A 26,903-nucleotide genomic window follows, 5' to 3' on the forward strand; every position below is an offset into this window, starting at 1 on the left:
ACACTACACTACACTAACACAAAATAAAATAAAAAGTTAAAAACACTACATATACACATACCCCTACACAGCCCCCCTCCCCCAATAAGAACGTCCGGTACGCCACTGTTTCCAAAGCAGAGCATTCAGCTGTTGAAAAACAACAACTCCCAGTATTGCCGGACAGCCGTTGACTGTCCACGCATGCTGGGAGTTTTGCAACAGCTGGAGGCACCCTGTTTGGGAATCACTGGCGTAGAATACCCCTATGTCCACCCCTATGCAAATCCCTAATTTAGGCCTCAAGTGCGCACGGCACTCTCACTTTGGAGCCCTGTCGTATTTTAAGGCAACAGTTTAGGGCGACATATGGGGTATCGCCATACTCGGGAGAAATTGCGTTACAAGGTTTGGGGGGCTTTTTCTTCTTTAACCCTTCATGAAAAGGAAATGTTGGGGTCTACACCAGAATGTTAGTGTAAAAAAATTACATTTTTTACACTGACATGCTGGTGTTGCCCTATACTTTACATTTTCACAAGAGGTAAAAGGGAAAAAAGCCCCCCAAAATTTGTAACGCAATTTCTCCCGACTACGGAGATACCCCATATGTGGGCGCAAAGTGCTCTGGGGGCGCACAACAAGGCCCAGAAGGGAGAGTGCGCCATGTACATTTGAGGTGATTTGCACAGGGGTGGCTGATTGTTACAGCGGTTTTGACAAACGCAAAAAAAAAAAAACCCCACATGTGACCCCATTTCGGAAACGACACCCCTCACGGAATGTAATGAGGGGTGCAGTGAGAATTTACCCCCCACAGGTGTCTGACGGATCTTTGGAACAGTGGTCCGTGAAAATGAAAACTTGTACAGCCCACTGTTCCAAAGATCTGTCAGACACCAGTATGGGGCAAATGCTCACTGTATCCCTTGTTACGTTCCTCAAGGGGTCTCGTTTCCAAAATAGTATGCCATGTGTTTTTTTTTTCTGTTCTGGCACCATAGGGGCTTCCTAAATGCGATATGCCCCCCGAGCAAAATTTGCTCTCAAAAAGCCAAATATGACTCCTTCTCTTCTGAGCATTGTAGTTCGCCCATAGTGCACTTCAGGTCAACTTATGGGGTACCTCCATACTCAGAAGAGAAGGGGTTACAAATATTGGGGGGTATTTCCTGCTATTAACCCTTGAAAAAATTTGAAATTTGGGGGGAAACACATTTTAGAGAAAAAAAATAATTTTTTTTTTACATATGCAAAAGTCATGAAACACCTGTGGGGTATTAAGGCTCACTTTATTCCTTGTTATGTTCCTCAAGGGGTCTAGTTTCCAAAATGGTATGCCATGTGAGGGTTTTTTGCTGTTCTGGCACCATAGGGGCTTCCTAAATGCAACATGCCCCCCAAAAACCATTTCAGAAAAACGTACTCTCCAAAATCCCCTTGACGCTCTTTCCCTTCTGAGCCCTCTACTGCGCCTGCCGAACAATTTACATAGACATATGAGGTATGTTCTTACTCGAGAGAAATTGGGCTACAAATATAAGTATAAATTTTCTCCTTTTACCCCTTGTAAAAATTCAAAAATTGGGTCTACAAGACCTTGCGAGTGTAAAAAATGAAGATTGTGAATTTTCTCCTTCACTTTGCTTCTATTCCTGTGAAACACCTAAAGGGTTAAAATGATGACTGAATGTCATTTTGAATACTTTGGGGGGTGCAGTTTTTATAATGGGGTCTTTTGTGGGGTATTTCTAATATGAAGACCCTTCAAATCCACTTCAAACCTGAACTGGTCCCTGAAAAATAGTGAGTTTGAAAATTTTGTGAAAAATTGGAAAATTGCTGCTGAACTTTGAAGCCCTCTGGTGTCTTCCAAAAGTAAAAACTCATCACTTTTATGATGCAGACATAAAGTAGACATATTGTATATGTGAATAAAAATTTTTTTTATTTGTAATATACATTTTCCTTACAAGCAGAGAGCTTCAAAGTTAGAAAAATGCAAAATTTTCAAATTTTTCATAAAATTTTAGGATTTTTCACAAGGAAAGGATGCAAGTTACCACAAAAATTTACCACCATGTTAAAGTAGAATATGTCACGAAAAAACAATCTCGGAATCAGAATGATAACTAAAAGCATTCCAGAGTTATTAATGTTTAAAGTGACAGTGGTCAGATGTGCAAAAAACGCTCTGGTCCTTAAGGCCAAAATGGGCTTGGTCCTGAAGGGGTTAAACGCTAACTCCTACCAGCCCTAAAAAGTCATCTAAACCGGCAGCATGACTTGCCATGCGACAAATTCATCAAAGTGCCGTCCGCCACTTGATGAATTTGTTGCACGCACACCAAACCTGCTGCAATTTAATTTTTTTTTTTTACTAAAATAGAGCGGACAATAGGACAGTCTTAATAAATTCCCCTCTTTCTGTGCAAGTGCGACAGATCTGTGACGCATTTACACCAAAAAGCAGTGTAAAAAGCTTGATAAATGTGCCACTGTAAATGTAGGTAAAATGGGGAAGATTTATCAAATCCTGTGCAGAGGAAAATTTGACAAATCTGATTACTTATATAATTTTTAAAAAGCCCACAGAAAAATAAAAGAAGCAGTCTGATTGGTTGCTATGGGCAACTGCTTTACTTTTCCTCTGCACTGGTTTCCGTTGCATCCATTTAAGCATTGTACCTTTCTATGGGAGAACAAGTTGCTAAGTAAAAGCCTTGGATTGTGTGAGAACAGTATATGTGTGAGTCCTTGTGCACTGCAAAGTGTGTTCCTAAGTCATTGGATAATAAATCACTTTAGAACATTTAGCGCACACTTGTTCTTGCCTTGTTAATCGCATCCGTTGGCAACCTGCCTAAAATGGCATGCCGACATATATGGGAACAGCAGACCCCATTCACATCTATGGCAGAATGGAGTTTCCCCTTGTGACTCAGTTTGGGACATTTCTGCTATTTAGGCTAGGTTCACACTGCAGAATTTCTGGGCAGAATTTCTGCCGGAGATCGAGCCGGCGGCACTAGGACCGCACAGACTACATTGCGGAATTCCTCGCGGAACACATTGCAGTCTATGGGAGACTGCAGTGTCCGCGCGGTCCTAGCGCTGACTTATTCAGTCGGCGCAGACGGAACTCAGAATCTCCGGGTGGAAATTTTCTGCCTGGAGATTCCGTAGTCTGAACCTAGCCTTAGGCTAGGTTCACACTGTGAAATTTCAGGGCAGAATTTCTGTCGGAGATCGAGCCGGCGGCACTAGGACCGTGCGGTCTACATTGCCGTCCCCATAGATGGCAATGCATTTCTGAGCAGATCTCCCAAAAGATCAACCCAGAAATGCAGTGCCGTCTATGGGGACGGCAATGCAGTCCATGTGGTCTTAGCGCCGCTGGCTAAATCTCCGGCAGAAATTCTGCCCAGAAATTCTGTAGTGTGAACCCAGCCTTAGGCTAGGTTCACACTACGGAATTTCTGCCGGAGATCGAGCCGGCGGCACTAGGACCGAGCAGACTGCATTCCTGCCCCCATAGACTGCAATACATTTCTGGGTGGATCTTTTGGGAGATCTGCTCAGAAATGCATTGCCATCTATGGGGACGGCAATGTAGACCGTGCGGTCCTAGTGCCGCCGGCTCGATCTCCGTCAGATATTGTACCCAGAAATTCCACAGTGTGAACCTAGCCTTAAAGTTCACTATGCGTAATTCTGCTAGTGGAATTCTGCGGGAATTATGTACTGTGAACACTCCCTAAAGAAGGCCAGAATGTAGTGTGCTTGTACCCTAAGAGTGGCTAACGGGGACTTTTTTCACCCCTCCGAGCTGCAGTGTGGCGGCAGCAGCTACGTCAAAAATATATATATATATATTTTTTTTTTTTACTCACTATAGTTCTGCCCCCCACAACACTGCTGCCCTAGGCACAGGCCCACTGGTGTCTAATGACAAATACAGCCCTGTTATTGTGTGTGAACATATCTCTGCACAGTAGAAGCTGTGGACTCACTGAGCTAAAGGCGTCTAGATTGATTTCTATCGCGATAACATAGTATACACAGGCTGCCGTGTTCCATTCTTGTCCATGAAGGTTCAGAACTACTTCCTCTGTCAGCGACCCCACAGCGTGACCTCCGCCTTCTCAGCACTTCTGTCCCTCGCCGGCTTCCATAGCTCGAGCCTGACGTCACGTCATGAAAGTTTAGGGCGCGAAATGAGGTCGCTGTAGTGTATGCGGTATCAGCTGGAGCTCTGTTCTTGTGTTGTACGCGGCCGCCATGGACCAAGTGTCCTGTATGAAGAGCTTACTCCTGGCAGTGGCGCAGTACAGGAGCTGCAAGAACGAGGCCAATGGGGCAGCGCTGCAGAGACAGCTGGAGGTAGGGGAGGGTAATGGGGGGCGAGGACTGGCTGGGATCACCGCTAACCCTTGTCCCTTCATCTGACAGGCCTTCCTGGGGCTAAAGCTCAACAAGCTGTTTGTGTCCAACCACATCCTGCCCAGTGAGTGTCTGAGCAGCCTGGTGGAGCTGATCGAGGACCCCAACACCAGCCCTGCCGTCACCCTCAAGACTGTCACCCTGCTCTCCAGTCTGGGTATGACACACCTACCGTATATTCACACCTACTGTATACCCCGCAGAGTGTATTGTGACGTGTGCTGTGTTATGGTATAGAAACATGTGCTGTATACACAACAGATTGTGTTAGTATATTCACACCTACTGTATACCCTGCAGAGTGTATTGTGACGTGCTGTGGTATAGAAACATGTGCAGTATACACAACAGATTGTGTTAGTATATTCACACCTACTGTATACCCTGCAGAGTGTATTGTGACATGTGCTGTGGTATAGAAACATGTGCTGTATACACAACAGATTGTTAGTATAGTCACACGTACTGTATACCCTGCAGAGTGTATTGTGACATGTGCTGTGGTATAGAAACATGTGCTGTATACACAACAGATTGTTAGTATAGTCACACGTACTGTATAATCTGCAGACTGTATAGTGACATATACTGTATATGCTCCATATCGTATGTTACTGTATAGTCACACGTGCAGTATACGCTGCAGATTGTATGTTATGGTACCGTGACATGTACTGTATATGCCCCGGATCATATATTACTGTATAGTCACATGTGCAGTATATGCTGCAGATTGTATGTTATGGTACCGTGACATGTACTGTATATGCTCCGGATCATATATTACTGTATAGTCACACGTGCAGTATATGCTGCAGATTGTATGTTATGGTACCGTGACATGTACTGTATATGCTCCGGATCATATATTACTGTATAGTCACACATGCAGTATACGCTGCAGATTGTATGTTATGGTACCGTGACATGTATGGTATATGCTTCAGATCGTATGTTACTGTATAGTCACGTGCAGTATACGCTGCAGATTGTATGTTATGGTACCGTGACATGTACTGTATATGCTCCGGATCATATATTACTGTATAATCACACGTGCAGTATACGCTGCAGATTGTATGTTATGATATCGTGACATGTACTGTATATGCTCCAAATCGTATATTACTGTATAGTCACACGTGCAGTATATGCTGCAGATTGTATGTTACGATATCGTGACATGTATGGTATATGCTTCAGATTATATGTTACAGAATAGTCACTTGTGCAATATATGCTGCAGATTGTGTTACTGTATAGTCACACCTACTGTATTAACTGCAGATTGTTGCGGTATCCTGACATGTTCTCTATATATACTGCAGATGGTATGTTACGGTATAGTGAGACGTACTTTATAAGCAGCAGATGTTATGCTTTGGCAAGATTTGGTAGAAATCTAGGAGCCATCAAAAGAGTTAGTCACCAGGATGCCGTATGTCACTACGCAACGGGATGTTCTGTGACAACATATGATCCGTCATTAGTGGCCCCTCATCTCCCCCCGGGGGGTCACAGTCATTAGTGGCCCCTCATCTCCCCCCGGGGGGTCACAGTCATTAGTGGCCCCTCATCTCCCCCCGGGGGGTCACAGTCATTAGTGGCCCCTCATCTCCCCCCGGGGGGTCACAGTCATTAGTGGCCCCTCATCTCCCCCCGGGGGGTCACAGTCATTAGTGGCCCCTCATCTCCCCCCCGGGGGGTCACAGTCATTAGTGGCCCCTCATCTCCCCCCCGGGGGGTCACAGTCATTAGTGGCCCCTCATCTCCCCCCCGGGGGGTCACAGTCATTAGTGGCCCCTCATCTCCCCCCCCCCGGGGGGGTCACAGTCATTAGTGGCCCCTCATCTCCCCCCCCCCCGGGGGGGTCACAGTCATTAGTGGCCCCTCATCTCCCCCCGGGGGGTCACAGTCATTAGTGGCCCCTCATCTCCCCCCGGGGGGGTCACAGTCATTAGTGGCCCCTCATCTCCCCCCGGGGGGGTCACAGTCATTAGTGGCCCCTCATCTCCCCCCGGGGGGTCACAGTCATTAGTGGCCCCTCATCTCCCCCCGGGGGGTCACAGTCATTAGTGGCCCCTCATCTCCCCCCGGGGGGTCACAGTCATTAGTGGCCCCTCATCTCCCCCCGGGGGGTCACAGTCATTAGTGGCCCCTCATCTCCCCCCGGGGGGTCACAGTCATTAGTGGCCCCTCATCTCCCCCCGGGGGGTCACAGTCTTTAGTGGCCCCTCATCTCCCCCCGGGGGGTCACAGTCATTAGTGGCCCCTCATCTCCCCCCGGGGGGTCACAGTCATTAGTGGCCCCTCATCCCCCCCCGGGGGGTCACAGGCATTAGTGGCCCCTCATCTCCCCCCCGGGGGGTCACAGGCATTAGTGGCCCCTCATCTCCCCCCCGGGGGGTCACAGGCATTAGTGGCCCCTCATCTCCCCCCCGGGGGGTCACAGGCATTAGTGGCCCCTCATCTCCCCCCCGGGGGGTCACAGGCATTAGTGGCCCCTCATCTCCCCCCGGGGGGTCACAGGCATTAGTGGCCCCTCATCTCCCCCCGGGGGGTCACAGGCATTAGTGGCCCCTCATCTCCCCCCGGGGGGTCACAGGCATTAGTGGCCCCTCATCTCCCCCCGGGGGGTCACAGGCATTAGTGGCCCCTCATCTCCCCCCGGGGGGTCACAGGCATTAGTGGCCCCTCATCTCCCCCCGGGGGGTCACAGGCATTAGTGGCCCCTCATCTCCCCCCGGGGGGTCACAGGCATTAGTGGCCCCTCATCTCCCCCCGGGGGGTCACAGGCATTAGTGGCCCCTCATCTCCCCCCGGGGGGTCACAGGCATTAGTGGCCCCTCATCTCCCCCCGGGGGTCACAGGCATTAGTGGCCCCTCATCTCCCCCCGGGGGGTCACAGGCATTAGTGGCCCCTCATCTCCCCCCGGGGGGTCACAGGCATTAGTGGCCCCTCATCTCCCCCCCGGGGGGGTCACAGGCATTAGTGGCCCCTCATCTCCCCCCGGGGGGGTCACAGGCATTAGTGGCCCCTCATCTCCCCCCGGGGGGTCACAGGCATTAGTGGCCCCTCATCTCCCCCCGGGGGGTCACAGGCATTAGTGGCCCCTCATCTCCCCCCGGGGGGTCGCAGGCATTAGTGGCCCCTCATCTCCCCCCGGGGGGTCGCAGGCATTAGTGGCCCCTCATCTCCCCCCGGGGGGTCGCAGGCATTAGTGGCCCCTCATCTCCCCCCCGGGGGGTCGCAGGCATTAGTGGCCCCTCATCTCCCCCCCGGGGGGTCGCAGGCATTAGTGGCCCCTCATCTCCCCCCCGGGGGGTCGCAGGCATTAGTGGCCCCTCATCTCCCCCCCGGGGGGTCGCAGGCATTAGTGGCCCCTCATCTCCCCCCCGGGGGGTCGCAGGCATTAGTGGCCCCTCATCTCCCCCCCGGGGGGTCGCAGGCATTAGTGGCCCCTCATCTCCCCCCCGGGGGGTCGCAGGCATTAGTGGCCCCTCATCTCCCCCCCGGGGGGTCGCAGGCATTAGTGGCCCCTCATCTCCCCCCCGGGGGGTCGCAGGCATTAGTGGCCCCTCATCTCCCCCCCGGGGGGTCGCAGGCATTAGTGGCCCCTCATCTCCCCCCCGGGGGGTCGCAGGCATTAGTGGCCCCTCATCTCCCCCCCGGGGGGTCGCAGGCATTAGTGGCCCCTCATCTCCCCCCCGGGGGGTCGCAGGCATTAGTGGCCCCTCATCTCCCCCCCGGGGGGTCGCAGGCATTAGTGGCCCCTCATCTCCCCCCCGGGGGGTCGCAGGCATTAGTGGCCCCTCATCTCCCCCCCGGGGGGTCGCAGGCATTAGTGGCCCCTCATCTCCCCCCCGGGGGGTCGCAGGCATTAGTGGCCCCTCATCTCCCCCCCGGGGGGTCGCAGGCATTAGTGGCCCCTCATCTCCCCCCCGGGGGGTCGCAGGCATTAGTGGCCCCTCATCTCCCCCCCGGGGGGTCGCAGGCATTAGTGGCCCCTCATCTCCCCCCCGGGGGGTCGCAGGCATTAGTGGCCCCTCATCTCCCCCCCGGGGGGTCGCAGGCATTAGTGGCCCCTCATCTCCCCCCCGGGGGGTCGCAGGCATTAGTGGCCCCTCATCTCCCCCCCGGGGGGTCGCAGGCATTAGTGGCCCCTCATCTCCCCCCCGGGGGGTCGCAGGCATTAGTGGCCCCTCATCTCCCCCCCGGGGGGTCGCAGGCATTAGTGGCCCCTCATCTCCCCCCCGGGGGGTCGCAGGCATTAGTGGCCCCTCATCTCCCCCCCGGGGGGTCGCAGGCATTAGTGGCCCCTCATCTCCCCCCCGGGGGGTCGCAGGCATTAGTGGCCCCTCATCTCCCCCCCGGGGGGTCGCAGGCATTAGTGGCCCCTCATCTCCCCCCCGGGGGGTCGCAGGCATTAGTGGCCCCTCATCTCCCCCCCGGGGGGTCGCAGGCATTAGTGGCCCCTCATCTCCCCCCCGGGGGGTCGCAGGCATTAGTGGCCCCTCATCTCCCCCCCGGGGGGTCGCAGGCATTAGTGGCCCCTCATCTCCCCCCCGGGGGGTCGCAGGCATTAGTGGCCCCTCATCTCCCCCCCGGGGGGTCGCAGGCATTAGTGGCCCCTCATCTCCCCCCCGGGGGGTCGCAGGCATTAGTGGCCCCTCATCTCCCCCCCGGGGGGTCGCAGGCATTAGTGGCCCCTCATCTCCCCCCCGGGGGGTCGCAGTCATTAGTGGCCCCTCATCTCCCCCCCGGGGGGTCGCAGTCATTAGTGGCCCCTCATCTCCCCCCCGGGGGGTCGCAGTCTTTAGTGGCCCCTCATCTCCCCCCCGGGGGGTCGCAGTCTTTAGTGGCCCCTCATCTCCCCCCCGGGGGGTCGCAGTCTTTAGTGGCCCCTCATCTCCCCCCCGGGGGGTCGCAGTCTTTAGTGGCCCCTCATCTCCCCCCCGGGGGGTCGCAGTCTTTAGTGGCCCCTCATCTCCCCCCCGGGGGGTCGCAGTCTTTAGTGGCCCCTCATCTCCCCCCGGGGCTCGCAGTCATTAGTGGCCCCTCATCTCCCCCCGGGGCTCGCAGTCATTAGTGGCCCCTCATCTCCCCCCTGGGGCTCGCAGTCATTAGTGGCCCCTCATCTCCCCCCTGGGGCTCGCAGTCATTAGTGGCCCCTCATCTCCCCCCTGGGGCTCGCAGTCATTAGTGGCCCCGCATCTCCCCCCTGGGGCTCGCAGTCATTAGTGGCCCCTCATCTCCCCCCTGGGGCTCGCAGTCATTAGTGGCCCCTCATCTCCCCCCTGGGGCTCGCAGTCATTAGTGGCCCCTCATCCTTTTTCTCCATATGGATAAGCCACACCCAGTGGTATGTGACAGTGACTTTCTGAAAACACATTGCGTGCATCTGTAGGGAGGAGGGGAAGAGAGAGGTGTTAGCTAAGAGCTATTGAAGGTACAGTATAGGGCACCTTACATTAGCAGTGCGTTAGACTAGATTCACTCTAAAGAATTTCTGAATGGAATTCCACTTTGAAGTTCCGGTACAGCAGCAGTTCCAGGATTTCGCTGCACAGTGCATGTACACTACGGAATTTCAGCAGAAGACATTCCACTGCCAAAAGAATGATCTTGCTAATTTTTTTAGCGTAATTCATCTGAAATTCATTGCCATCTAAGCGGACAACAATGTGTGTGTGGTCCTAGCATCAAAAGTATATTCAGAAATGTCATAATATGGGGTCCATCTGGTGTCCATTTATTAGCAGGACCGTTGCTCCTACAAGAGAATGTAATGTGTTGTGGAGGCACTATGGCTCTGTACTAGGTACATGTGACATTGCTGCACAGTGCTTGTGTAAGTTTAACTGTGATAGTTTTAAAATATATCACAGCCTTACATTTCTTTTGTGTTGTTTTTGTTTGTTGTTTTCTTTTATATATATATATAATAGCTTCTGATGTTCAAACAAGAGAAACGCTTCATGCAACCTACAATATGATCAGTGTGCTGGCTGGTGTGGTTCATAGATACAGTTCTATCCTGAATGATCCTGTTTTGTTACAGGTTTGTGAAACCATATTTATGTTTAGCAAGCATTGTCTTACATGTAATATCTTATATGAAATATAGCAGTTATGAATATTTTCCAGTTTAGGGTCTATTCACACGTACAGTATTCTGCACAGATTTGATGTGCAGGATTTCAAGCTGTGTTGTCATTCAATTTACCTTGAAATTTGCAGCAGAAAATCCTGCACATCAAATCTGCGAAAAATACTGTACATGTGAATACACCATAAAGGGATGCTGCAGTGGCCAGCGTTTAGAACTAAATGTTCTGAACGCTGTTTTTGCACTGCAGGGGTCGTACATGCCCCTTGCTACACGCCCCCACAATGCAAGTCTATGGGAGGGGGTGTGAGGGTCACCACACCCCCTCCCATAGATTTGCATTGAGGGGGCATGGTCATGATGTCACAAGGGGCGTGGCCGATCCCGCAGCACGAAAACGGCGTTCGGAACATTTAGTTCCGAACGCTGGCCAGTGGAGTACCCCTTTAAGAAAGTTGTTTTGCCCAGTTAACACATTTTATATTTGTCTTTTTAGGCAAGGCTAGACAAATTTCAGTGGTCAGGTTGTTAATGCTCATGAAAATTTGGCACTGAATTTTAAAGGCTATAGACACCTCTAAAAATATTTTATTTAATTCTTATTGTATTTTCCCCCTCTGCAAACTGCATTGTGTATGCTTTTCTATCTACAGTTTGACCTTCCCTCCAAGGTTTCCCATTGAAAGCAGAGTGAAAAAAACACTTACTGTACATTCGATGGGATTTTTATGCATTTCGGTGCTGTTTTTGGCACCAGAAAAAAATGTAAAAACCATGCTAAAATAGAAGCATTTTTGGCTCTGTTTTTAAAGCCAATTTCATATACTTGGGAGGGGGCGGCTTTATTAAAACCTGTGCAGAGGAAAAGTTGGCCACATGACTATAGCAACAATCAGATCGCTTCAGAAGTAATCTGGTTTCTATGGGCAACTGGTCAACTTTTCTGCGCAGGTTTTGATAAATCACCGCTTGTTTTTGGCCATGTGAACATGCCCTTACACTGAGAAAGTAGAAAGAAGTCTGATGGGTTTATCTTATTTCTCCAAGCCGCAGCTCAATAGTAGGAAATTTCAGTAAACAAATTATTAATAAAAAATAAATAAATCAGTGTTAGGGTGCCCATCAGATAGGAGATAACATGCTGATCAGTGGGACCATTACTGATCCTGGGAATCGGGAACAAAGTTGTCCCTGGAATAAATGGAGCGTACAATTCTCTGAGTTTGACGAACATTTTAGCCCCTACCCACAAATGAATGTGTGTGTGTATGTATGTGTGTGTATATGTGTGTATATATATATATATATATATATATATATATATATATATACACCCACACACACACACGTCCATTTTGCAGTCGTGTTGCAAATTTCATTGCAACCCAAGCAATAAAACTTTCACATTATTCAACCGTATGAGGAACACTGTAAAAAAAAATTATATAGGGGATAAGTTTAAGATCACGGGTGGGTCTGACTGCTGGGACCCCTCACAATCTCCCGTAAGGGGCCGCGGCAGTTTATGGGAAGGGAGTGTGTCAACCACCGCACAAAGCGGCGGCTGACACACCTCCTCAATATAACGCTATGGCAGAGCCGGAGCGCTGTTTTCGGCAATCTCTGGCTCTGCCATAGCGCTGTATTGAGGGGGCATGTCGGCTGCCGCTCTGTGCGACCCTCTACAGGAGATCGAGGGGGTTCCTGTGGTCTGAAACTTGTCCCCTATCCTTAGGATAGGGAATAACTTTTCCGCTACTGGACTTCTTTTAATGTGACAAACCGTGAAGTATGAACATTAGGTATCGCCATAATAGTAACAAACCACAGACTAAAGATAACGTCATTTATACTGCATGGAGAATGACAATAAAAAGTTCAATAAAAAAAACAATGGCAGAACTGATTTTTTTTTATTTTTTATTCGTACCAACATATAAAAAGTGATCAGAGTGTTGCATGTATCCTAAAATAGTACCAATGAAAACATCAATTTGTCTCTCAAAAATGTTTAGGACCTCTAAACCTCTACATCTTGATATGATGCCTATAAAATATCCTAAATAAAAGCAAGACACAAAATACACATTGTACGCCTTCATGTCTCAGGCCTGTGTATGAGTCATGGAGCGCACAAGGGCCACAGATGGGATATTCTCAAATAGATCAGAATTAGGGAAAAAATATGGAGTTGCATTTCTCTGTCAGCACCTACTGTTATAGAAAAAATTAGATCAAAATGACATATCTGCAAGAATAATTGAAATGTTTTAATTCTATTTGCACTTTGCTTTAAAGGGGTACTCCAGTGGAAAACCATTTTTTTTAATTTTATTTATATATATATATATATATATATATATATATATATATATATATATATATTTTTTTTTTTTTTTTCAAATCAACTGGTGCCAGATAGTTAAACAGATCTGTAAATAATTTGTTTAAAAAAATCTTAATCCTTCTAGTACTTATCAGCATACTACAGAGGAAGTTGTATAGTTTTCAGTCTGACCACGCTGCTCTGCTGACACCTCTGTCCGTGTCAGGAACTGTCCAGAGCAGGAGAAAATTCCCATAGCAAACCTATCCTGCTCCGGACAGTTCCTGACATGGACAGAGGTGTCAGCAGAGAGCACTGTGGTCAGACTGAAAAGAACTCAACTTCCTCTGGAGTATACAACAGCTGGTAAGAACTGAAGGGATTAGGATAAAAAAAAAAAAAGGTAATTTACAAATTTGTTTAACCTTCTGGCATCAGTTGATTTGAAAAACATCCTAAACATCTTAGGATAGGTGATAAGATGTCTGGCTGCTGGGAACCCCTTCAGCCATTATTATATGCTGATCATTTAAAAAAAAAATAATGAAAGCTTCTTTCACACTACCATTGTGACAAGGTAGTGTGATGGCCGGCGGGGAAAATAGCGGGAGAAAAAATTCATCTTGCGCCGTCTTTTTCTCCCACTACTCCTTCTGAAATACTGCGGTGCCAGATGGACCCCATTTTAAGTTTGACAGCCGTTCCAATCAGTGTGAAAGAAGCCTTTAAAATAAATACAGAGGAGATTAGGGCTGGCGACAGAGCCGACAGACTGCTGTTTTGGCAGAATGGGATGCAGCATATAAATTAAACAGACTAAAACCAGGATTTTCTGAAGCTGCAGCGCCTCATAGATGAGCCAGGAACATGGTATACAGTCCAGTAGGCCAGCTCGCCACTGCTTCTCCCTGCCCTGCTGAGCTTAATTGACTAATTTCTCCTTATACACAAAGTGAGAGATCTGTTAGTCAAACACAGCAGGGTGGGGAGTAGAGGTACAGAGCCTACTTGACTATACTGCATACCCAGGTCCTGGCCATGGCATTTCAGAGTAAATTAAATCCCAATAGAGCCTGTCCTATTATTTGGGCAGCATAAAACATCTGACAGGTTGTCTTTAATTTAAATTATTGACGCTAGAAAGTATTCTCCTACAAAGATATAGGAAATATTATCAAGACACTACCCATCCAACAAAGTGTCAGGCATATTAACATTTGTGTAAATTTAGAGCATTTTTGGGGACAACAGGGGAGATTTATCAAACTCTGTATAGAGGAAAAGTTGACCAGTTGCCCATGGCAACCAATCAGATCCCTTCTTTAATTTTGAAAAGGGCCTCTGAACTGTTCAACCTTTACTCTACACAGGTTTTGATATATTCCCCTAACTGGTTATTTATTTCACTTTTCCCCCATAACAAAACACACTGCTAATAACAGGTTTGTATTTTTATTAGAGCATTAAACTGCTGCAAAGACTAACCTACAATATAAGAGTTCTACATGCAAGTGTCAACATAGAAGAATTAATTTCATTCCTGATGAACAGAATGTAAGTAGTCAAGTTTTTGTTGATTTGGTATATTATGTATTGTATTTCAGAGATAGGGTGCACCTAGATATCTAGACAAATGTGATTTCTCTAAGATGGTTTGTAAAATAAAGCTCAAATATGCTGTAAAATAAAAAGCACACGTCCTATCCTGTCTAATGCAATTTTTTTTCCCTTTTGTGCAGCAATTTAGCTGTTCCTTATGGCAGAAGGGAAGAAGAATGTAATTAGACTTGTCATTAGTAAGTGACCTAACTTTATTTGATGGCATATTAGAGATTTATTACAAATGTAATAATGTAATGTCATCTTGACTAAATGTTCTTACCGTTATAAAGTATTCAGACTATACATATCATTTTACTGAACTGATACAACTGATTTTTTTTCTTTTCTCTGGTATATGCAGATTTCCAATCTATACAGATTCTCGTTCAGTTATTAAAATATTTTTTGCTTAATTGTTTCTGTGATCCATGATGTTTACATTTTTACTTATTCATTGATATCCGAGAAATATGTAAAAAAAAATGTATTATTTTAGTATAGGGAATATATATTGGGGAGTGGGGTGTATCCATAAACTGTAGTTTACGGCCAGTTTACCTGGATGTTGGCTGTGACTGCTCTGCTGATACATTTTGCCTATGGCAGGCTACACCAGAGTGCCATAGCTCAAAGCATATGCATTGCATTAATCTTTGTAGGCAAATGATTGCTTATCAATGTTCTATAGGGGAGCTAAAATGGTAAATAAAAATGTAATTAAAAATATAAAGCTTTTCCCTCACCCCATTTTACAAATAAAAAAAAATTTAAAAAGGAAAAATTTGGTATGGATGCGTGTGGAATTGTCCAAACTCTTACGTTATTACATTCCTGATCCTGCACCATCAATGGCGTAAATGCATTCAAATAACAAAGTTACATTTCCACATTTCTGTTCTTTTATCACATCCCAGAAAAAAAGAATAAAAAATTTAAAATTCTCATCCAGAAGTGATGCTAATAAAACTACAGATCACAGTGCAAAAAAATGAGCCCTCACACGTTATATGGATCAGAACATAGCGATGTATAGAAATTTTTTATTTTTATAGTAAAAAAATAAAAATGATCCAAATGTAGTATTGTTGGAATCATACTGACTGGTAGAAAAAAGTATGTGGGGGCGCATGCGCGGCTCGCTGGCGAGGACGCATTTCCTGTGAGCTCCGTGCTGCCTGCGGGATTAATGCCTAATTATCGCTGATTTTTCTAGCCCTCATGACCAACCAAGACCTGACCCGTGTTGGAGCTTCCCAGAGGTCTATGTCCCAAACTATACCTGAAATTTTCTGGACGGGCCCGAAGCCCAAGATGCCGACCCGCCTCCCCCTGATCAACAGCAAGACTTTCCGCTCACACCCGCTGATCTCTTCCGTACCATTCAGGGTATGTTTAAAACTGAACATGCTAAGGCAGTGGCGGATTTTACTAAGCAAATAGGGGACCTGGGCCAGAGAGTGGCAGATCTCAAGCTAAAAGCCGATGATATTGCTGAAGCCTTGGAGACCGAACGCCTGACCAATGCGGATCATGCCGACCGCCTAGAAATGCTCGAACTTAAAATGGAGGACTTGGAGAATAGGTCTTGCCGGGCCAACCTACGTGTCCGGGGTCTACCGGAATCTCTTATGGATCTCACCACAGTGATTACTGGTCTGTTTCGAACCCTCCTACGACAGGCTGACCCAGGTCTCTTCCGTATGGGCCGTATTCACAGAGCGCTGGCCCGTCCAAAGAACCTGGATACCCCACGAGATGTGGTCCTGTGCTTGCACTACCCTGAAGCCCGGGATCGTATCCTGCAGGCGGCCAGGAATGTTGACCCATTGCCGGGTCTCCCGTCTTCGGTCCACCTATATACCGATCTGGCCCTATCTACGCTGGAAAGGAGGCGACACATGCGGCCTTTCACCCTGGCCTTGCAGATAACACAGATTAAGTATCGGTGGGGTTTCCCCTTTAACCTGCAGTCCCAGATTCGGTCCACTCCATTTACAGCTCGTAACCCCCAAGAGGCATTGGAGATTCTCTGCCGGGAAAACATACCTTGCGATGACCCGGCTCCCTTACCCCAACGTCTGAACAAGGTCAGAAGATCGTGGCGTCTCCGTACAAGCGTCTTCGCCCGCTTCCTCGGACACCGGGATAAGAGGAGATAAGTAATTTTGGGCCCTGCTTTTGTTTTGATTCTGTTATGACTTTTTTCCTCCATACTTTCGGGATGCTCTCCTGATATAGGACTTCCTCTGGACTTTTTTGTTTTCCCTACATCACCATTGTCCCCGCTCCACACAATGTGATGTCTGCTGTCCCCTACAATTTGGACCTTTTTTATTTTTTCACAAATTTTATTTATTTTTAACAATTTTTCCTTCTATTTGGGTTTTATTTTTCCCTCCCTCCCTGCCTGGGATTTAACCTCTCCGTGTGCTCTCCTTTTGATAGTACAACTGTGTTGATATATATGTTTTTCATAGTGAGGTTATGTACTATATGGTGCCTGCTATTATGGGTTATGTATGGCTTCTTATTTCGGGGCTATGTCCTTTCAGGTTGTGTCCCCTCGAGGGATCTTTGCCATTTTCGTAATTCATGTTCAGTTATTATTTTAGACAATTCTAGGGGGGGTGGTTCACTTCCACTATGGGCGACCCGTTGGTGGATTATCATGTTGCCCTTTTCTCTGAGGAGTAGGTGGCCACGGGGGACTGTGTACCCTTTGGGGTCCCCCCTGTCTGCCTCCCTCTGGCTTCTATTACTTGCTCATTTGTTTCTTTTCCCTATGTTTGTGTTTTTTTTTTTTTTTTTTTTTTTTGTTCCCTCCCATTGTTCTCTTGTGTGCACTTGTTACCTGCCTTTACCCTTCCCTCTCCCCCCTGATTTATTTCTGCCTGATGAACCCTTGACCTTTGTCCGCTTGTCTCAGCTTTACTGTACTTATTCCCCATGTGTCGTGTAATGTCACATAATGTCCGTGGGCTTAACTCCCCCATTAAACGTAAGAAGGCTGTTGGATTACCTAAAGCACAATCCTGATGTGCTCTGTTTACAAGAATCACACTTTTCCACCACATCGTTTACCAAACACATTCATTCTAGTTACAAAAGATGCTTTATGGTCTCTTATACTACCAAATCTAGGGGTGTTGTTATTTTACTACATAATTCCTTTCCGTTTACCTTAACCTCCCTCCACACTGACCCGGAGGGACAATACTTAATTTTTAGAAGGTATACCAGGAATCCAAACTATGTATCATTAATGATAACCCGTTGGATTTCTTTGTGACTATGGCATCTAAATTACACTTCCTAACCTATGACCACCTCGTCTGGTGGGGTGATTTTAACATGGTACTTAATGGTGTGTTAGATCACATACTAGGGCTTTTAGACGTTCAGGTGCACAGCAGAGGCATATTACAAACACCTTAGCTACTCATGACTTAGCCGACGTCTGGAGGGAGCATAATCTGGCACAGAGGGGGTACACATATTTTTCTCCGGCTCATGCCCTTTACACCAGGATCAACTGGATCCTTGCGTCTGCCCCCTCTGTTCCACATCTACTCTATGCCAGACATATCACTTGTGCGTGGTCGGACCAAGATATAGTCTTTGCACACTTTAACTTTCTCGTTCGGTGCTCTACTCCATATGTGTGGAGACTTAAGGAGTCTCTCCTTTCCCGCCCACATGTCTGTACTGCCATTGAGGAGGCTCTCTCTTCCTTTTTTTCTTCTAACTCTGTTACTACTTCTGTTATTGGCTGTACTTGGATGGCCCATAAGGCCTTTGTTCGAGGTCAATTTATTGAACTGGCCTCTAGTCTGAAGAGAGAGCGTACTAGAACTCAATCTACACTGGCAAAATAAATTAGCTAGATTGGTTACTGCTCATCAGCTGAACACCCAACCATATCTTTTACATGCTATCAGATCCACTAGATTAGTTAGATGCGGTCCTTACCGATCGCACTGAAAAAGCAATTTGTTGGACGCAGGCGACATATTATAAATGGGCCAACAAACCCGATAGTAGGGATCGACCGATATTGTTTTTTTAGGGCCGATACCGATAATCAGTGGAGGTTAGGGCTGATAGCCGATAACTTATACCGATATTCCGGTATAAGTTATCGGCTATTTATCCCCCCGCGACACCGCTGCAGATCATTGATTTAAACCGGGCGCTTTAAATCAATGCACTGCAGTGGCTTTTGCGGTGCCATAGGCCGCCGCCACCACCCGCTTCTTTCCCCCAACTGTCAGGGTGGTCCGGGCCATCCATCCTTCCTGTAGTGTCCGGGGGCGTTCCGGGTGAACCGGTCCGGGCTGTCCTTCTTCTCCGTGGGTCATCTTCTCCACTCCGGGCAGGCTTCGGCCTAGTACGCTGCATAGACGCTGCTGCGCAGTGACGCCTGTGCGCAGCGGCGTCTATGCAGCTACTAGGCCGGAGCCTGCCCGGAGTGGAGAAGATGACCGCCGGAGAAGAAGGACAGCCCGGACCGGTTCACCCTTCACCTGGAACTCCCACGGACACTACAGGAACGATCGATGGCCCGGACCACCCCCATTACGGGTAAGTTTAATTTTTTTTATTGACTCGGAGGGTGGGGAGGGGCCCGACCGGTATAGTGGTATGGGCAAAAATCCATACCAGTATACCGCCCAGCACTACGGTGGGGGGGTGCGGTCGCGGTGCAGTGTGGCGGGTCGGGGGGCCGGCACGGTGCGGTGGGGGCGGTGCGGGGGGCGGGGCATATCGTCTTATCGGCAATGTAATTGCCGATACCGATGCCCAAAATCGTGATTATCGGCCGATAATATCGGCCATACCGATAATCGGTCGATCCCTACCCGATAGATTGCTAGCCTCTATGCTACGTCAGTAACAATGCCTCAATAGGGTCCATACCATTCAAGTGAAGCCTGGAGTGCCCTCGTTTCACCCTTCCCGTATATACAACACTTTTCACTCCTTTTACTCATCCCTATATAGAGAACGTGCCCCCCTCCTTCTGCTGCAGCTATTGACGCCTTTCTTGCAACTACCTTTCTTCCCCCCCTCCCATAGAGAATCTTTGAATGCCCCGATATCTTCTGAGGAGGTGGATAGGGCTATCTCTGACTTGAAACTGGGTGAGGCGCCAGGCCCGGATGGCCTCTCTGCACCTTATTATTTTAAAAAAATGCGGTCCATCCTCCTCCCCTCACCTCACTTCTATTTGTAATAAATTAATGTCTGGTTCCCCTATGCCCCCAGAATTCCTCACAGCCTCCATTGTAGTTATCCCCAAGCCCAATAAGGATCCCCTGCTCCCCTCTAACTACCATCCTCTCTCTCTCATTAATTTAGATACCAAGTTGTTCACCTCTATTTTGGCCCGTAGACTAAATTCCTTTCTCCCAGGACTGATTCATAATGACCAGGTAGGGTTAATTTTGGGACGTCAGGCATCCGATAATATCCGCAAAGTGCTAGATGTCATCTATTGGGCCTCCGTCACCTCTACCACCCTGAAGCTTCTTGGCCTGGATATAGAGCAGGCCTTCGACTCGGTATCTTGGTCCTATCTGTTTGGAGTCCTTAAAGGGGAACTCCGGTGCAATTTTTTTTTTTGACAAATCAACTGGTGCCAGAAAGTTAAACAGATTTGTAAATTACTTCTATTTAAAAATCTTAAACCTTCTAGTACTTATCAACTGCTGTATACTACAGATATGCTACAGAGAAATTTGTGAATTTCTTTTCTGCATGACAACAGTGCTCTCTGCTGACACCTCTGTCCGTGTCAGGAACTGTCAGATTAGAAGCAAATCCCCATAGAAAACCTCCTGTTCTGGACAGTCCTGACACGGACAGAGGTGTCAGCAGAGAGCACTGTTGTCAGGCTAAAAGAACTTCACAAATTTCTCTGTAGTATACAGCAGTTGATAAGTACTAGAAGGGTTAAGATTTTTAAATAGAAGTAATTTACAAATCTGTTTAACTTTCTGGCACCAGTTGATTTGTCAAAAAAAAAATTTCCACCGGAGTTCTCCTTTAAATTCATGGGTTTCACTGGTCCCTTTGTAGAGGCGCTCCGATGCCTGTATTCCACGCCCCGAGCCTACTTGAAACTCCCTACCCCTTCATCTCCCATAGTTAGAGCGGGGTACTCGTCAGGGATGCCCACTTTCCCCAGCTTTGTTTGCTCTTGCTATGGAGCCCTTGGCGAGTATCCTGCGGGCTAATGCAAATATTTCAGGAGTGTCCATAGTCGCCTCGGTCTATAAAGTTAATTTGTTTGCTGACTATCGCTTACTTACGTTAACTAAACCTCTTACGTCCCTCCCTAATCTATTCTCAGTCTTAGATAACTTTTCCGCCTGGTGGTTAACAGGAGCAAATCGGATATTGTTTTGCAATACCCCCTCAGCGATGCACGGTCTGATCCTTCTTAATTTTGGTCTTAAACCCTACCCTCTTCTTCTCCTCTTCCCTATCTAGGTGTCTACCTTCCTACTCATCTCTCCTCTCTTTACTAGCTTAATTACCCGCCCCCCCCCCCCCCCCCCCCCCGCAATTTAAAAATATTCGGGCTGATCTTGCTTGATGGAATCTCCCCCATATTTCTTGGTTAGGCCATCTGCATTCAGTCAAAATGGTGATCTTGCCTCGTAGTCTTTACCTTTTTAGGACCCTCCCTATCCCAGTGCATTTGGTTATTAGGGCTCTCCAGGCAGACCTTTTTAGATTTATTTGGCATGATTCACGCCCGAGAATCCCCCGCAATATTGTGTATCTCCATAAGGGAGTAGGAGGTCTCTCAGTCCCTAACCTCATAAAATATTATAGGGCTGCACGCATAGCTTAATTGTTGCTCTGTAATACTAGTTCCTCGTGCCCCAGATGGCTAGTCCTTGAAAAGGCTCTTCTTTCGCCTCACACGTTATGCTCTCTTATGTGGTCATCCAGTCCAGTCAGTTCTTTACTCCCCCCGTCTGCTCTCCTTTCTCGCTACTCTCTTCTCCTCTGGCGCTCTGTCAGGTTCAAATTTCACCTTCAATCTCCCCATTCTCCTGCCCTGCCACTCTTTCATAACCCTTCTTTCCCACCAGGCTCCTATCCCTCAGCTACTTGTCTTAATGCTTTCCTGGTGAGAGACAGAGTTATGGATAGAGAGGCCTTTCGTTCCCAATTTAAACCCCCCCCCTCTTCCGAATCTTTCAGACTCTCCCAAGTCTTCTATTTTCTATCCTCGATCCCAGAGGCGTTTTTCCCCTTTTGTTCCCACCTCTCTTGAGGCGCTCGCTATTTATACCCCTACACGCTCTGGGACCCTTTTTCTGGTCTATTCCCTCCTCAATAGTCCCCCGACTGGGGTCAAATTGAAATTTATGACACAATGGGAGGAAGATCTCCGGGTAACCATGTCTCTCTCGGATTGGCATACCTGTTGCACTCAATTGAGTAAGGGTAGTTGTCAGGTTTCGTTGGCTGAGACGGCTTATATTACACCGCACGCACTTTGTGCCTGCTCACCTACACGCTATTTACCCGGAGGTCTCCCCCCTCTGTTTTCGGGGATGCCCCGAGATAGGCTCAATGCTGCATACATGGTGGTCATGTCCTCCGGTTGCTGCCTTTTGGAGGGATATTGTGGGTCTCATTTCATCGGTCCTGGGCAGGCCTTTCCCCTCTCTCCGACAGTCTGTCTTCTGGGCAGTGAGCCCCCTAGACTCCCATATGCACCTTTTAAATTGGCCCAATTCATATTGCTGGCAGCACGCATACACGTTGCCTTTAAATGGCGTTCCCCCTCGCTCTCTGTGTCTATGGTTATATCGAGGGTAAATCAAATTCTAATCTCGGAGAAACTGAATGCCCTTAGGGCGGACACTATGGACCTATTTCTTAAAACCTGGGAACCCTGGCTCTCTTCCTCTCACGCCCCAGACATGTCCCATTATTTGACTCTCTAACCATGGGGTTTATTCAGCTCTAACAGGTGTTTAACTATTGATATGTTTGCTTATCAGGCTCTAATTGTGCTTTCAGGGTGATCCCTCCCTTCCCCTACCTATTTCCCTCTTTGTTTATGGGAACAATCATTCTGTTCTTTTTGTTCTATTATGTGCATTCCTTGATTTTACCTCATTGCAGATGCTGCGACTTCTGCTGATGTACAGTTTTATTCTTATTATTGTTTTTGTCAATAAATATATCTTTTTGACACTAGAAAAAAGTATGTCCCCCAATTTTGCATTTATTTAATTTGTTTTTCAATTTTGGCCCTGCAAATGTTTTTCTGTCTTCTGATAGAATGGGTGCCAATAAAAAGTACAACTTGTCCTGCAAAAAATAAGCTCCCATGCATTATGGAGGTTGGGTTTCCACTCTGGAAAACTGCCACTGCAGTTTTTGAGACAAAAGTTAAAGTTGATTTAAAAGAAATGAAAGATAAAAGGAAGGTGTTACGCTACTTCTTTCAGTTTTCCAAAGTTATACTCTCCCTGCCAGGAGAGAGGGAGATATAGATATATATTATATATAATTTTTTTTTTTTTTTTATAAATATATATATATTCCTGTTACTACAAAGGCAGGTAGTTGTGCTCTGCTTTGGAACGGGGCCCCATGTGTGACAGTGGATCAGGGCAGATGAGTATAGCTTTTTTTTACAAGGAGTCTGTAGACATTGCTATGCTGTGGGATGGAGTGGCTAACATAGTAGAATATATTTATTGAAGTAATATTATCCACCTACTACATGGTCTCTGGCTGCATAAAATTTGTGGAAAGGTCGAAGACCAAATTAAAATACAAAGACTTTTACTACAGAGTGCTCAAGGTGTGGGTCCAGTGCATAAGAACAGGGTAAAGCAGAGGTGGGGGAGTGGAAAGCAGGGTATAGAATATAATTACTAAAGTAAGAATATAAGTAATACTATCCACCCACTACATTGTCTCAGGCCTGGCCACATAAAATTCAGGGAAAGGTCAGAGACAACAGTACAATACAAATACTTTTGCTATAAAACTTCCAGGTGTGGGTTCTGTACATAAGAACAGTACAAAGCAGCGCACAGAGGTAATAGAAGCATATTACACTGTATTATGACTTTGCATCATAGGCTCAATGGCTGAGGAAAGAGTTCTGAAATACCCCTTAAACCAAACATACCATAATTGAGCCCTCTCACATTACTGGACTTTAAATTATTATTATTTTTTTTTTTTGGAAATCCATCTTTGAATCTTTGTCTCATATTTACACAAATTGTGAATTGATCCTGATCCTAAGAAGCATTACATTAGGTATATGTATCCTGCTTTATGTGAGCTACAGACTGATGCATAAAAACTAAGGCAGACAGACAAGTCAGATAATTTCTCAGTTTCGTTTTTCACAAAACGAATGTTTGGGTTTGTATTCTACTGTGGGAGACATTAAAGCATAAGACCTGATGATGGGTAATCTGATAAAAAGTAGGACTGTGAAACTATGGTCAGTGGTTAAGATACTGCTGTGTGTTTAACACCTGTAGTAGGATGCTTGCTTTAGAAGAAACCTAATATAACAAAATGCCTGTGTAAGGCTAAGTCTCCACTTTTTTTTTTTGGGCAGTTTTTGGAAAACTGCCACTGCAGTTTTTGAGCCAAAATCAGAAGTGGATCCATAAGGGAGGAGAAGTGTAAGTCCTTCCTATATATGTCCTATTCCTTTTGAATACATTTCTGGCTTTGGCTCAAAAACTGCAGTGGCAGATATCCAAAAACTGCCAGAAAAAAAGTGGAAACTTCGCCTAAGACTTCTTATTATGTGACATTAGAATTGTACAAGGGAGTCAACATGTGCTCAAGGAATTTATTTTGGAATATGACCAATGAAAGCGACAGTTTTGGAAATAAGCTTTTGAGTTTTCAGCATGTGAATCTAAACTTGCTGTTTTGTTTTGTTCTAGTCAGTCACCTGAAGATGATCTTACAATGCCATGTCTTGGTCTTTTGGCAAACCTGTGCAGGAACAATCTTTCAGTCCAGTCACATGTCAAGTCCTTAGTAAGAATTTTTTTTAAAAATGAACCTATTCTTCTCCTGAGCTGCTGGATTGTTACCTAGTTCTTTCTACAAGTGAAGAGGATTTCTTTTTCTTGTCTCTTGTAACATTGTATCTCAATCACAAAAGTATCAAGAAAATAAATGACTACAGTTGTAGTTATTAACCCATTAGAGACCAACCATATGCGTTTTTACAGTGCTCACTAAGGGGCTTTGGGCTAGGCTGCTGCCTTTTGTACAGAGGTAGCCTGGCAACATGGCCTGTGTACCCTGCCGGCATTACAGAAGCTCAGCTGTCAGCAAGATAACCTGGCCCCTGCACTAACGGTCAAGTCTGATGCGTTTACATGGCAGCTGGAAGCACAAAATATAAAAATGCTTAAATTCCCCTTTTGTATAAAACAGAAAATATATATTTTTTTAAATCTATACATATTCTGTATCGCCACATCTGTAACTATTAGAGAAAAAAGCATTTATCCAGAAGGTGACCGCTGTGTGTGTATAATAGAGAGAGAGAGAGAGAGAGAGAGAGAGAGAGAATTTTATGTGCATGTCAAATGGTGCTATTAACACCTTAGAGGAAGAGTCCATTTAAAAAAAAAAAAAAAAAGTATCCTCTATCTACTTGATATCTACTTGTATTTCTGCCGTGGTTGACACGGGCAGGAGATAGCGGAAGGGGGGCTCCCAGCAGTCAGACCCCCTGCCATCTGATACGTCTTTTTTTAAAACTATACTACTCCTTTTAAAGGGGTACTCCGCCCCAGACATCTTTTCCCCTGTCCAAAGGACACTGGCTCTGTGCGTGATGACGGGGCGATGCAGGGGACGGAGCATCGTGACACAACTCCTCCCATAGACTTCTATTAAGAGGGCGGGACATGACGCCACTGGGGGCGGAGCCGTGACATCACGATGCTGCGTTCCCTGCATCGCCCCTCATCGCGCAAAGAGCCAGTTTACTCTGTGGTGATGACGGCGGGGTGGCGCTGCAGAGATTGTGGGGGTCCCCAGTGGCGGGACTCCCGCGATCAGACATCTTATCCCCTAACCTTTGGATAAAGTGTAAAAAAAAAAAAAATTTAAATAAGCCCCTTCCCTAATAAAATTCTGCTGACTTCTCCGGAAGACCTACAGGGAATAACAAAAACAGCATAAAACAATAGGTAATACTTAACACAGTCCACTCCTTTCCCATTGAATCATGAAGTCGTTGCAGTGCAAGCAAGGCTCAAGTCCTGCAGGAATGCATGGGAACAGAGTTCCTGCATTTTCCCACACAGCAGGAACACTGTTCCCATTAGCAGGTATCCTGCAGGACCAGCCCTTGAGTGGAAATCCTGGGTGAGTTCCCACACTTTTTTTTTTTTTTTTTTTCTCAGGACTTTTTTTCTTATTAGAGAATAATGTAGGGGCTCTTTTGTATACCAATTTTAGTTTGTTTCATCCATTAGTTGTCTGCCATCTTGATTTCTATTGCCTCTCTAATATGGTCATCCATTAGTTGTCTGCCATCTTGATTTCTATTGCTCCTCTGATATCGTCAGACTACATTTTGCATGATGCTTCTGGGTGAAGGAGTCTCATCACTGCACTTGAGTTTTATGTAATTGCAGCAAGTAATCTGTAACATGCTGTCCCCTAACTCACTCGTAGGAGATGCAGCTTCAGCCTGTCTCCTTTTCTAACTGTTAGCTCGTATATACAGCTAAGAGCAGTGTCCGGCTACATGAGAATTATTATTTTTTTTTTTTTTTTTTTTTCTTCTTCAAATTTTCCATTTTACTATCCATAGATTAAAATATTGCAGTTTCCAAATGAACCACTAAGCCTAAAACAAGGGTGGGACTTCCTGTACAGATCACATTCCAGTGGTCTCCTCCTTATCACACAGGAGTACAGTGAAAAGTGACACCAGTATATAGAAAATACAATATCAGCTTAGCCACCCCCTCCCTGTTGAGTGACCTTTGCAGGTTCTAGCATGCCTAATAAACAGGTCCTTGGGAATCTTACATCTTGCATTTAATGTGTATTTTTTCTTTTCTTTTTATTTTTTTTACTGCAGAGCAATGTTAAAGGATTCTATCGTACATTGATTAGTTTCTTGGCTCACACCAGTTTGACTGTTGTAGTATTTGCACTCTCAATACTGGCTAGCCTAACCTTAAACGAAGAAGTTGGAGAAAAGGTGAGTTTTCATACATGTAATATGCAACCATTTTCTATCCTGTCTTTAGCGTCTACTGTTTGGCTTATGTCCTATCTCCGGAATTATTGGGCAGACTAGATGGGGCAAATGGTTCTTATCTGCCGACACATTCTATGTTTCTAATACTAGTGTTGCTGACAGAGAATTAGATACATTCTTTCCACTTCTTTACAGTTGTTTA

General features: G+C 46.5%; 2 protein-coding genes across 4 annotated transcripts in view; one reads left to right on the top strand and one right to left on the bottom strand.

Annotated features, from left to right (window-relative positions):
• Window positions 1–4,119, bottom strand: part of LOC130355737 (T-cell receptor-associated transmembrane adapter 1) — a 178,176-nt gene extending 174,057 nt beyond the window's left edge. For both annotated transcript variants that reach the window (XM_056556299.1, XM_056556296.1), the window contains exon 1: window positions 3,993–4,119. The gene's annotated coding sequence lies outside the window, so the exon portion shown is untranslated. The remainder of the gene's footprint in view (window positions 1–3,992) is intronic.
• A 7-nt stretch (window positions 4,120–4,126) lies between these two features.
• The window catches only part of CIP2A (cellular inhibitor of PP2A), a 71,352-nt gene continuing 48,575 nt past the window's right edge, over window positions 4,127–26,903 (top strand). The window contains exons 1-6 of one of the 2 annotated variants that reach the window (XM_056556293.1): window positions 4,127–4,362; window positions 4,432–4,579; window positions 10,372–10,484; window positions 14,318–14,412; window positions 24,411–24,507; window positions 26,579–26,701. In XM_056556293.1, the coding sequence (XP_056412268.1) occupies window positions 4,261–4,362; window positions 4,432–4,579; window positions 10,372–10,484; window positions 14,318–14,412; window positions 24,411–24,507; window positions 26,579–26,701 (678 nt within the window). In that variant the 5' untranslated portion in view covers window positions 4,127–4,260. Of the gene's footprint in view, window positions 4,363–4,431; window positions 4,580–10,371; window positions 10,485–14,317; window positions 14,413–14,597; window positions 14,655–24,410; window positions 24,508–26,578; window positions 26,702–26,903 lie in introns of those variants that run through there. The other variant, XM_056556294.1, reaches the window with a different exon arrangement.

This window comes from Hyla sarda, chromosome 2 (genome assembly GCF_029499605.1).
Source record: "Hyla sarda isolate aHylSar1 chromosome 2, aHylSar1.hap1, whole genome shotgun sequence".
NCBI classification, from domain to species: domain Eukaryota; kingdom Metazoa; phylum Chordata; class Amphibia; order Anura; family Hylidae; genus Hyla; species Hyla sarda.